This window comes from Labeo rohita, chromosome 7, assembly GCF_022985175.1.
Source record: "Labeo rohita strain BAU-BD-2019 chromosome 7, IGBB_LRoh.1.0, whole genome shotgun sequence".
Taxonomy (NCBI): Eukaryota; Metazoa; Chordata; class Actinopteri; order Cypriniformes; family Cyprinidae; genus Labeo; species Labeo rohita.
In genome coordinates this window covers 9068721-9082595 of record NC_066875.1, presented here as the reverse complement: position 1 = coordinate 9082595, position 13875 = coordinate 9068721, and the positions used below count along the sequence as shown (strand labels likewise).

Below are 13875 nucleotides of genomic sequence, written 5' to 3'. Positions count from 1 at the left end.
ATCAATTGAAAGTCAAAACCTTAAAATTCACCCTTTCAAACTCATTTTAAAATCTGACTTCAATACTTCAAAATCATATTAGAAAATGTATTTGTTCGAATTATAACGGTTTAATTTTGGAAAGTGCACTTTCACGTCTGTTTAAAAATGGGAGTGACAGTTAAAGGGTTAAGAGTTGCCAAAAATCATCTTGTAACAGGGATAAATCCAACAAAAACACATTTGAAGAGACAGTTCACCCAAAAATGCAAACTGACATTAATTACTAACCCATAAGACCTTCATTCATCTTCTGAACACAAACTAAGATATTTTTTAAATAAATTGTTAAATAAAGTCGTTATTTTTGTTTTCTTAGTGCACAAAAGTTCTTGTAACTTCCTCAAATTACAGTTGAACCACTGATGACACATGGACTATTTCAGCAAGGTCCTTAATAGATTTCTGGGCCTTGAATGTGGTAGTTGCGTTGCTGTCTATGCAGGATCAAAAAGCTCTTGGATTTCATAAAAAATACCTTAATTTGCGTTCTGAAGAAGAATGGAGGTCTTACGGGTTTGGAACAACATGAGTGAGTAATTACAGAATTTTCACTTTGGGTGAACTATCTCTTTAAATAAATCTCTTTTTTTATATAATAAAAAAAAAAAAAAGATGATGTTTGGCAGTTAAAAATGTTTTATACTACCATGATGATGCAAAACACTATAATTTAAATATTATTCTAGAGTGCTTTAGAGTAAGGATTACTGTTTGGAAAAATAAGATTCATTTTCATAAAAACAACATAATTGCAATGCAAACTTTCTAGTCCTAAGATATGGTTATATTTCATACATGCCTATTTTAGGACCAGAAAGCTTTAATATTTTCAGGTATATACACATACATAAATACATATTTTTAATATATTTAATATACGACTTAAGTGATATGTCTAAATGTAGTTAAATAGGAAAATATAATATCTGCTTTTGTGGACATTCCTGGACATTCACCCATTAATGCAGCATTTAATAGGTTTTGACTGTTTTCCAGCTTCAAGTGCAGCTCCTCCAATCAGAATTTTAAACCAAAGCTATGTTTATAACGCCATTTCAAATTTGCCACTCAGTTATGATAATATATGTGACCCTGGACCACAAAACCAGCCATAAGTAGCACAAGTATATTTGTAGCAATAGCCAACAATACACTGAATGGGTCAAAATTATCGATTTTTCTTTTATGCCAAAAATCATTAGGATATTAAGTAAAGATCATGTTCCATTAAGATATTTTGTAAATTTCCTACTGTAAATGTATATAAACTTAATTTTGGATTAGTAATATGCATTGCTAAGAACTTCAATTGGACAACTTTAAAGGCGATTTTCTCAAGATTTAGATTTTTTTGCATTCTCAGATTTCCAAAAGGTTGTATCTCGGCCAAATATTGTCCCACCCTAACAAACCACACATCAGTGGAAAGTAGGGATGGCGAAAACTAAAAAATTTCTTGACCGACCACCGAGCCTCATTAGCCGGTTGAAACCGGTTAACCGATTAGTTTAAAATATGTTACGCTATTTGAAATAACAGCCATTTCGAGCCGCGCCTGCAATTTCGCAACTCTGTCGCATCTCTCTGCCGCTCTGCCTCCCGCACACACACACACACACACACTGCCACTCACGTCACTTTTTTAAAATCCCCTACAGCGCGAAACATGAGTCCCGCAAACGCGGCGCCGAAGAGCTTGTTGTATGTAATCGTAGGACAAATGGCTCCTTAGTTTCAAATGGTTTGGGTACAAGGTGATCGCTTTGAAAATAAAGGCGTTTGTCTAGGTTAGAAGCTCATTTGAAACATTGCCACGGCTCATTTAAGAAAATGACAGCTCCGAAGAGACGCCGCTCTAACCTCGAGTGTTTTAGCCTGTTGCCTTTACTTTTCGCAAACCTTGTGAGCGCGCGAACCCAAACGCTGTGACCTCGCGCCAAATGTTTTTATTGGTTTATTAAGTACAAACAGGCGAGTTATGAAAAATTGAGTGTGAGGGATAATTTGTTCACTTAACACAAAAAGATGAGGAATGAGATGGCTAACTGTAGTAGCGTATAGTCCACTGTCTATAATAGCCTAATTTAGATATCACTTTTTTTTTAACCGACTACCGACAACTTTGACCGGTTAACGTTGATACGGTCAACCACCGGTCAAACGGTCATCGGTTAACATCCCTAGTGGAAAGCTTATTTATTCAGCTTTTAGATAATGTATAAATTTGTGATCATGTATTCAATTTCATTTTGTGGTCCATGGTCACATATGTATGCAAAATATAGAAATTAGATGAAGTGTTCTTACTTTCTGGGTTATTCAATCCCAACTACAAACTTTTACTATTTTGAAGCTCACAGAATTTAGTTAATTATGAGACATGAATTTTAACATCATTTTGCAGTTTTACTACATAGCCAGCTGAATGCATCTTACTGGAAAAGCAAAACCTACATTTTTCCATCTCAAAGTAACTTTAATGCTTGTGTTCTTTCTCAGAAAACTGAATAAGAATTGCTGTAACTATGCTCACTGAAAATGTTTACTATGTGATGTAAGATTCTAAAAAGCATTAAATATGTATAAAACATAAAAAATGACTGTACTGTCTCATTTGCTCCTCAACCTCTATGCAAAGCAAAACAATGAGCCCGTTCTATATGGAGATAAAATAATGCCTTAAAGATTTGCATGTGAAGAGTACGTGTTGTGCAAGTGTACATAAGACTGTAAGCGTAAATTAAATTTGCATGCGCAAGAGAAGCTTTGTAAAAGTGTAAATCGCGTTTCAAGCGTAAGAAAAAAAGATTTGCAGTATTTTACTGTTACTCGTAAGTGTAATTCATGTATTGTGAAACTGCAGCTTCATGCTTTCGCAAAATAAATACGATCTGCATTCTTCCGACTTCCATTTCTCCGCGCTTACACTTTTGGCACGTTCTTTTCGCTAAAATACGGTCAAAAGCACAGCAAGCCTGTGAACAGTGATTTGCACACGAAAACAACAGTTTAAAGATCTGCAAAACAGATTGACTGCGCAGGACCAATCTGTATGTGTAAAAAACAAACTGTTGCAAATGTCTAAATGACTGGTTGTGTATGTAGGACACAAAGTTGCCGAAATAATCCGATAGGTGCAGCTCCGTCTTTCTTTTATCTGCGCTTACACTTTTGGCAGGATCAGTTTGCAAGCTTGGGGGGGGAGGGCGGGGGCACCACCTTTTTGTAGCCAATCAAATGAGACTCTCGCGGACTCCATTTACTCTTATCTGATTGGTTCAATAAACACATCACACGCCAAAACATTTATCTTCATTTAGTTCTCGCTGCCGCTCGCTTCCGGTGGAGTAGTACTTTTAATGTACATATACAGTAAAATAAATAAATAAACAATTTAATTAAAACATGATACTTTATAAGTTGTGTACCATTAGGCTAGACTCTCATGTGTTCATCCTGAATTGTTAGCTGGTGTTAACATTATTGGATTGGTTTGGCTTTACATTGAAATGCATATATCATATAATATAGCCTAATATATAGCTGATGTTAAACATTACAAAATGATATGTGACAATGCTCAACAATAGTATCAGAGTGCTATACTTTTTATAAAACCTTTTTACTATAACAATAAAGCTACATAAATCTGAATTTGACGATCTCTGTTTATTGTATTTAACACTCAGTTGTATACTTGGAAATTTTTGAAGATTTTGAAAAAAAGAAAATTGTAAAATCCCCTTAAATTCTAACATGTTAAAGTAAAAAAAAAATAAATGTTTATTGTATTTAACACTCAATTGTATACTTTGAAATTTTTGAAGATTTTTGAAAAAAAATTGTAAAATCCCCTTAAATTATAACATGTTAAAGTGAAAAAAATAAATAAATATTATATTCACTATATTGAACCAAATTTTAGTTAAAAAATTTGAGTCGTCCCTGATCAGTAGACAGGTGAAATTATGCATGTTATTATAAATTACAAATTATGCTGCTAGTGCAGATACTAGGCCATGTTTAACACTAGCACCGCCAGGGGTCGCTGTACACCTAAAAACCTCCAGCGGGTAAATTTTACCCAAGCACGACTACCGTTTTTATACGCCTAAAGAACATTTTATTTCAGTGTATTATGCCACTGTTTTCATAAAGAAACATCTAAATATGAGATCACAGTCAGATGAGTCAGATGCTGACTCAGACTAATGGCATTTAGTGCTTCTATGCTCTTCAGCATCCATAAATCACCTTCTTTTACTAATTTTGACTTTATTTTTGAATCTCAACTGCTAATTCAGTGAGTAAAAGGCGCTGCCTAGCAATGTAGTTACAATTAAAACATAAGTAGCAAGATAATGACAGCACGAAAATATAGGCATAATATAAATGCCACATTTTTTTATCTTTTTTTATCTAAACCATTTTTAGAGGATTGTAAATTACACCATTTTAGTAAAAGTCAGTGACTGGGAGACTTGAATGTTTTATTCAAAGTCTGTTATGTAGGCTACATTTAAAAAACAGCCACGGGTAAAATATACCCCGTGGCAGTTTTAGTATTAAGTATCATCAAAATTACAATATTACAGTAAACTATCATATATTGCCTGTTGAGGAGGAAAAGGACACAGCTCGAAATTCAGTATGAACACATAGCCTGGTACACAACTTATATCGTGTTTTTATTTTATTTTATTTTATTGTTAATGCATGTGTACATTAAAAGTACCATTCCACCGGAAGTGAGCGGCAGCGAGAACTAAATGAAGATAAATGTTTTGGCGTGTGATGTGTTTATTGAACCAATCAGATAAGAGTAAATAGAGTCCGCGAGAGTCTCATTTGATTGGCTACAAAAAGGTGGTGGCCCCGCCCTCCCCCTCACGCTTGCAAAACTCAGTGAGTGAGAGAATCGTGCCAAAAGTGTAAGCGCAGATAAAAGAAAGACGGAGCTGCACATATCGGATTATTTCGGCAACTTTGTGCCCTACATACATAAGTCATTTAGACATTTGCAACAGTTTGTTTTTTACACATACAGATTGGTCCTGCGCAGTCAATCTGTTTTGCAGATCTTTAAACTGTTGTTTTCGTGTGCAAATCACTGTTCACAGGCTTGCAGTGCTTTTGACCATATTTTAGCGAAAAGAACGTGCCAAAAGTGTAAGCGTGGAGAAATGGAAGTCGGAAGAATGCAGATCGTATTTATTTTGCGAAAGCATGAAGCTGCAGTTTCACAATACATGAATTACACTTACGAGTAACAGTAAAATGCTGCAAATCTTTTTTTCTTACGCTTGAAACGCGATTTACACTTTTACAAAGCTTCTCTTGCGCATGCAAATTTAATTTACGCTTACAGTCTTATGTACACTTGCACAATGCATCTTTATGGCATTATTTTACTCTTCACATGCAAATCTTTATGGCATTATTTTATACAGGCTCCAATTTTTAAAAATATATTACCAGTCAAAAGTTTGGAACTAAGATTTTTAATGTTTTTGGAAGAAGTCACTGAATGCTCACCAAAGCTGCATTTTTGATTAAAGATACAGTAAATACAATAGTACTGAGAAATATTACAATTAAAAAATATATATATTTTTTTGAATATATATTAAAATATAATTTATTCTAGTGATGGCAAAGCTAAATATTGCACAAATGTTGTTTTTAGTGTATTGTTGATTAAAAAAAAAAAAAATGCAGCCTTGTTGAGCATAAGAGATTTCTTTCCAAAACATTAAAAAATATATATTCCAGACCTTTAAATGGTAGTGTAAATATTTCATTCAAAACTGAAAAGTGCCAATAAAGGAAAAGAAAAAAAAAGAAGCTGATTTTACCCAATATAACGTTCCATTAAACACTTTGGGCACACAGAGCACTACAGGGGAGCAGATGGGAATGGACCAGAGGGGGCAGGGGTGAAATCATGTAAAGACCCAGAGTGCAAAGGACAGCTTGTGTCAATTAGACACAAGGCAAAGACAACAGAAACCTGTGAGAAGCCATGTGCACATACTTGGCCTCATCCACCACTTCCACCTCTGCCTGCGCTGTGATTGGTGCATTTGAGTGGGCCGCCAGCGGGTCGTCTGCATTCAGTTCACCATTAGTTGAGCTCACCACCTGTGGCAGAAAAGAATCAATTAAAATAAAATCTAATTATTGGGTTAATTAGATAATACAGTCAGTTGCTATATACAAAAAGGCCCTGAAAGAACTTGAATGTGTGTATCTGTGCAAGTAACTACTGGAAAGCAGTAAATGATTTTCCTCATTTACTGTCATACTTCCAGAGGATTCAGTGGCTGGTCAAATATTCCTGATTAAATACAACTTAAACTGTATTACCACTGAAAATAAGTTTTTTTTAATGTTTATGAAAAGATAAATTTCTTCATTTCTTTTCTGCATGTAAATTATTCAAATTTAGTTTAACCTGGAATATTTAGATGCTTCATTAAGAATTACTTTGCAATCTCCAGTCAATTTAAAAAAAAGAAATCAAGCTTTTCATGAGTTCAACATTTACCAATGTAACCATAATATTTTATTCATGCTATCATTTAAAAGCTAATGACCTATTATTAGAGCCGAGTCTCACCAGATCCGGTAATGTACAGAATTGATTAAAAGTCTACTAATACTGCCCATCTACACCACATCTGAAAATATTTTATCATTAACCATAATGTCGACTTTGGTCTACAGCAGGGCTATCATCATTAACTAAAAGTAAAATAACTAAAAAAAACCCAAAACATTTTAATTACTCAAAAGACATTGATAAACATTTACTGTAATAAAATATTAAAGTTAACTAAATTATTTCATTTCAGTAGCTGCCAAGGCAACATTTCTTATTTATATTTAGTTTAACTTGAAGTAAACACTAAATTAAATATAAATAAAATTTTGAAAAAAGAACAAATAATAAAAATGAAAAAAAAAAAAAAAAAAAAACCCAACATCCAAATAACCAAAATAATTAATAAAATTATAGTGATATATAATATATAATATATATATATATATATATATATATATATATTTATATATATATATATATATAATATAATATATATATATATATATATATAGAGAGAGAGAGAGAGAGAGAGAGAGAGAGAGAGAGAGAGAGAGAGAGAGAGAGAAACAGAAAAATTTAAAAATAAAACCTAATTTAAAATATTAACAAAAGCTATAATAATTTATCACTGATACTAAAATAACACTGGTGTACAGTGGCCCCAAAGTATTTGTACACTTAAGTCACACTTAATGTACTGCCATTTGGTTTATTATTTTGTCATCTAATATATCTCTACATATGTGACCCTTGACCACAAAATCAGTCATAAGTAGAACGGACATATTTGTAGCAATAGCCAAAAATACATTGTATGGGTCAAAATTATAGATTTTTCTTTTATGTCAAAAATCATTAGGATATTAAGTAAAGATCATGTTTCATGAAGATATTTTGTAAATTTCCAACAATAAACATACCAAAACTTACTTCTAAATTAGTAATACGTATTGCTAAGATCTTCATTTGGACAAGTTTAAAGGCGATTTTCTAAATTTTTTTATTTTTTTGCACCCTCAGATTCCAGATTTTCAAATAGTTGCATCTCAGCCAAATATCGTCTTATCCTAACAAATCATACATCAATGGAAAGATAATGTAGAAATTAATTTCAAACAATTAACTGATCCTTATGAATGGTTTTATGGTCCAGGATTACATATTTAATTTCCTACAGTTCAAAGAGGCCATCTAAATAAGCTCTAAGACCGTCAGCAGCACTGCTGAGTCACTTCTGAGGCACCTACTGGATAAAAGTGAAGCAAGCAGCGCAAGGTGGTGAATCTGCACGTTTGTCGCCATTATAAATACAGAGAGTTGGCGATACTAGGTCCTAAAGTCAGCTCTACCAAATTACCACAACAGAGGCTACATCATATTTTCCTGATCATCTCAGCCTCTGCATGACATCTTATGCTGTGTTTTATTCAACTCAGAACGTTGGAATTTACACCCTCATATTTGGAAAAGTGATAGAATATGAAAATGTCACATTTCCAACCTCCTACTTGAAAAATTCCAACAGAATGCCACTTGACAACGCTCTTCCAACTTGGACAATGGAATGCTATATGGTTGGGATTTAGAAATATCAAGTTGGAATATCCCACATTCAACTTTGAATGAAACACAGCATTACTACAATTTTTTTTAATAAGAACTAGAATTGCCAAAAAGGGAAACCCATAGAGGAAGTGTTCTAGTCAGGTCTGAGAGCAGGTGGGGCGTGCTGCTGCAGATGGCTGTAGACATGAGCACACACAGGTGGAGGAGTCGAGCGAGGGGTGAAGCAGTACCTGCACTGAGCCTCCGTGCCTGTCCGCTGCCAGGTGCGAGGTCAGGTAGGAGGAGTTTGTCTGGCGGTTGGGCTGCACCTCCCAAGCTCCTCTGCGGTCGGAGATGGCCGTCTGCGCGGATGAAGGAGGTGCGGGAGGAGGCGCAGGAGGGGGGGAGGTGTGGTGAGTGAGCGAGAGCGGGCGGAGTGAGGCCAGGTGGCATGCAGCACAATGCAGGAATGGAAATCAACAAGAAACAAAAAGAGCCAGTCAAAGCCAGGAAACGGCATTAGTGACTGTGGACCAGTCGTCCAATCAAACCAAGAAGCAAACCACAAAATAAACAAGGAGACATTAAAACAGAGGAAACTGAAGAGAAAACTTTCTGAAAGCTGTTGAATGCCAAGTGGGCACTACATGTAGCAAATCAGGCATCCAACTCTGAGATCGGATTGGAATATCTGACAGCATAATTTCAATAATTAAGAGATCTAAAGAGCTATCTACAGCTATGTATTACATTATATTCAACCTGATGGCTCATATTCTGACATTTATAAGTGGACAGGATGCTATTAACAGAGAACTCAACAAACTCTGAGTCAGACAAGAACAAAGACAAACATTAAAATCAAATTCAAATATCTGAAATTGCAGTGTGTAGTATACAGCTTTAGTACAACCCCTGGTGGATTACTTGTGTGATTGTGAATACGTTTTGTGGTGGACACGATAGTGGGGTAGTGTGAAAAATCTAGGTGAAAATATCCAAATTCACTTCATTACTTTTGCATTTAGTGGTAGGATTGAAATAAACAATTTAAGATTGTGACATAACTGTGACGTCTACTCCAATTAGTCTACAGTCCAAAAATTAAAATAAAGCAATTATAAAACAAAGTGCACAGAAAATTCTATAAAAGATTCTTTAAATTTACTTTTGAAAGAAATTGTAAAAAAGTTTTTCTGGGTGGACCTTGCTTTGTGCATTGGGCACAGTCATGCTGAAATAGCAATAGGCTTTCACCAAACTGTTCCCACAAAGTAAACAGCATTGTCTAAAATGTCCAGGTACGTGGAAGCATTAAGATTTTCTTATTACTAAAAATTAAGTGTTCAAGCTCATTTCCTGAAAAACAGCTCTATAAACCTTTTTCCAAGTTTGGTGTGGAAGAACTGACCATTACTGAGCATTAGAATTCGCCGCCATTACGAATTCTAACTTCCGATTATATATTCTTCTGTTCCGGTCTCCATAGAAACCCATACAAATAGCGCCATCTGTTTTTAATGTAGCTAACGCCGACAGCTTTGTGTGATCTAAACACTTATTAAACTTTGAGGAGTGAGGCACTGACAAATGACGGTCATTGCGACATTGCAAAGTGATGGTGCTATGGAGCCACGTGCTTTTTAAAAACATTTTAATAGGTTATAATAGATTATCATCTCGGAATATACGATAATTTGACTAGAAACACTGGAGACCGGAAATGCAGAGCATCTTTCCGGTTAACAGTCAGGCCGCAGGTGTGACTTAAGAGAAAAATGTTTATCCCGTCTCCACCAAATGTTACAGTTGGCATAATGGTCAGTCAGGCATGCAATGTTCTCCTGGCATCCACCAAACCAGGACTTGCCCATCAGACTGCCAAACAGAGCACGATTCAACACTACGTAGGAAATGCTTCCACTGCTCCAGAGTCCAGTGGTGGCGTGCTTTACACTGCCGTACTTGGTGATGTGAGGACAGCCCTTTTTTTCCCCCCACAAACATTTGTAAATGCTGGCTTCAGGTTTTGATTTCACACATCTGAATTCAATAATTAAGAGGTGTCCCAATACTTTTGTCCACTGTATGTTTTTACTGAACATTAATGAAGCAACACATTTTGTGCTAAAACAAATCAGTCTTTTTTGTTGTTTAAAAAAAATAAGAAATTGAAAATCTATAATTTATAATATTTAAGTTAATGCTTTTTTAAAAATCACTACAGTAAGCCCGTTATTTTGATCAAATATAAATGACAAAATGTAATTAAAACATGTTCATTTAAAAAAAAACAAAAAACATTTAAATCTATTATCATCTTAATAATTGTGTCTTTAGTTCTAGCGCTTTTTACCTTAAACGGATAGTTCATTTGAAAAGAAAATCATCATTTACTCACCCGCATGGTGTTTCAAACCTGTACAAGTTTGTTATAGCTAAAAAAACACTGTGGAAGTCTATGGTTCCCACAACCATTTGGTTACCCGCATTCTACAAAATCTTCAGGAAATTCATACAGGTTTGGAACAACATGAGGTTGAGTAAATGACAATTTTCATTTTTGGATGAACTATCCTTTTAAATACTATACTTGTTCAGTTATTGAATAACCCTGAATTACCTTGAAAACTGAAAATCATTAAGACCTTTGTCTCAAAAAATATTTGGTAATTGTATTGATTTTACAACATTTTTTAAAACAAATTAAATATTAGATCAAATTAGAACAGAATCAACTTTGCATTGCTGCCTACGATTGCATCAATGCTCAGCCAAATTTCCGCATTAAAGGAGAAGTCCATTTCCAAAACAAAGATTCACAAAGACGTTCATGTCTTTCTTCGGTGGTAAAGAAATTATGTTTTTTGAGGAAAACATTTAAAATAAAAACATAATAAAAATAATACAATTTATACCCATACGACATACCCTAACTGTCTTGAGTCAGAATACACAGAGTTCAGGGAGAGAAAGGCAAGATTTGAGATTAAAAAGTATTTAAATTGTATTTTTTAAAAATGAAAATAACCAATCGTTTTGCTAGATAAGACCCTTCTTTCTCGGCTGGGATAATTTACAACCGCATTTGGGATCGTTTTTAAAGACGTTCAAAATTGGGGCACCACACCAGTCCATTATATGGAGAAAAATGCAGAGATGCTTTCCTCAAAAAACAATTTCTTTACGACTGAAGAAAGAAAGACATGAACATCTTGGATGACAAGGGGGTGAGTACGTTATATGTGAATCTTTGTTTTGGAAGTGGACTTCTCCTTTAAACGTCTTTTACCCTGTGCACCTTTAGATCTGCCGTACATCATAACTTAGCGGCAAGTCTACAGAAATGCATTGTTTTAATTTCAAGACTTTTGTGATGAAAATTTGTGCTCCTGTGAATAGTCTTGATGTGCCCTCTGAACACACTCACTAAACACCAGAACCTCTACTAAACTGATGATGAGGCAGTTTACAGGGCCCTTGTGTCTTTCAGCCAAGGATTTCTAAATATATCTTTACTTCTCCTCCCTCACAAGAACCATAAGAATACAGTATGAATCTACACTATGAATTCAAATCACTGGAAAGACCATAAATATATGATGTCAAGACATCTTAAAAGAACAATTTAGCTATAAATGAAAGCAGTCATTACTTCATAATCTCATTCGGTCTTTAAAACCATGGAACATGGAACAAAAAGGAAAAATACCATTTTTGGGTGACTTAAAACCTTGAACTACAAGCACTAATTTGAGTGCATCCCAAAATTAAAAACTTTGGCGAAAATCTTTAATGAGCCAAAATTAAACTTTCGCTTCAGCAGATGAGTTTGACAGAGGGCAAGTTTGTGAAAATGTGCAAAGCGGATTTGCTCTTGCAAACGTAAGAGAGAGGCAGAAAAAGCACTTTACAGAAACTGGCAAATGAATCAATATAAAAATAGTCTCCAGTGACATACGCATAAATATATAGTTTTAGGAACTTCTATTCCCAGCATGCACTCTGAGCCATGATATGCTAAAGCAGTGCATGCTGTAACAGCCAGCTGCTGAGTGGGCGAGTCTAATGATTTTGTTTAAAGCTTCATGTAGTGCTGCAGAAACCCTCTAAAATCAGCTCCACCAGCTCTGTTCAGTGTTCTTGAGCAGATTTCATGACAACATGTCTAGGCCATTATTTCACTCCAAAATTAAATCAGAAGTCAAAACTCAAACAAGGACCTTTTTTTAACTGTAATTTTGAACAATTTAATGTTCCCTGGATGAACAAAAGTATTTATTTCCTTAAACAAAAACCAGACTTCTACATCAACCTTAATTTCTTATTTCTTTCTTGTGATCTTGAGGTGAAATATGACCCAGACTTGTTTTATGAGATTCACCCTTTTGGTTCAGAGGAAATATTATGTGCTTTTAATAAATAGGTGTGTCGACGTTCCCGTAATAAAGACAAGGTTCACTAATTTTAAGCTTCCTTAATGAGCAACGGAAGATTACCTGATTCCTTAAGGGCTGGTGCTGGGAGGGTCTGTCTCTGTGTGCGTGGCTCTCACGCGTGATGGCAGATGCCCCTGAGTCCACGTGGACCGAACCCACCGGTGTGGGCTGACAAATACACAAAACACAGAGAACATCAGTGCAAGAAGAGCTAGCTCTGCGTCTGAGCAAATATAGGCAGCAATATAACACTGCCATGCAGAGATGGGCAAACTGTGCAACTTTTTGTTTATACTCTAGGCATTGCAATGTACATTATACTGTATATTCAATAAAGAAAAATATTGACTAAAAATGGTCACGTATTTTTATGCTAACAGCATTGCATTATTAGCTTAGCAATATGCTAACATCACACTTTACTGCAGTCAACTACGAGCTCAATTACTATGTGGTAAGCAGAGCTGCTACCCATGTAAATCGTTTCAAGGCAAGTTAAATTAGTTAAAGGATATAATGTACTCACCCTCTTGTCATCCAAGATGTTCATGTCTTTCTTTCTTCAGTCGTAAAGAAAGTATGTTTTTTTGAGGAAAACATTTCAGCATTTTTCTGATATGATATGATGCCCCGATTTTGAACTTCAAATGATCACAAATGCAGTTGTAAATGATCCCAGCCAAGAAAGAAGGGTCTTATCTAGCAAAACTCATTTTGTCTTACTCTGCCTGGACAGTTAGGGTATTTCGAAAAACTCCCATCTCATGTTCTCCCCCAACTTCAAAATCGTCATATATCGCTGTTGTACTTTTTTTTTTTTTTTTTTAAAAGGGAGTTTGATCTTCTTTGCATGTTTACTTTGCATAGACTGGGTCGGTACTTCTGCAGCGATGTAGGATGATTTTGAAATGATTTTTGAAGTTGGGGGAGAAAATACGATTGGAGTTTTTTGACATACCCTAACAGTCTTGAACCACAATACACAAGAGTTCAGGCAGAGCAAGACAAGATGAGCGTTTGAGATTAAAAAGTATTTAAATTGTATTTTTTTTAAATGAAAATAACCGATCGTTTCGCTAGATAAGACCCTTCTTCCTCAGCTGGACTCATGTACAACCGCATTCGGGATCATTTGAAGCCGCATTTAAACTGCCTTTTGGAAGTTCAAAATTGGGGCACCATACCAGTCCATTATATGGAGAAAAACGCAGTATTTTTTTTCCCTCAAAAAAAACAAAAAAAACA

General features: G+C 35.0%; 1 protein-coding gene across 6 annotated transcripts in view; it reads right to left on the bottom strand.

The window, feature by feature from the left end:
* Positions 1-13875, bottom strand: part of csnk1g1 (casein kinase 1, gamma 1) — a 58842-nt gene that overhangs the window by 6950 nt on the left and 38017 nt on the right. For 4 of the 6 annotated variants that reach the window (XM_051114660.1, XM_051114659.1, XM_051114658.1 and 1 more), the window contains 3 exons: positions 12691-12798; positions 8443-8553; positions 6077-6183 (listed from right to left, as the gene is read on the bottom strand). In XM_051114660.1, the coding sequence (XP_050970617.1) occupies positions 6077-6183; positions 8443-8553; positions 12691-12798 (326 nt within the window). The remainder of the gene's footprint in view (positions 1-6076; positions 6184-8442; positions 8554-12690; positions 12799-13875) is intronic. The other 2 variants (XM_051114662.1, XM_051114663.1) reach the window with 1 other exon arrangement.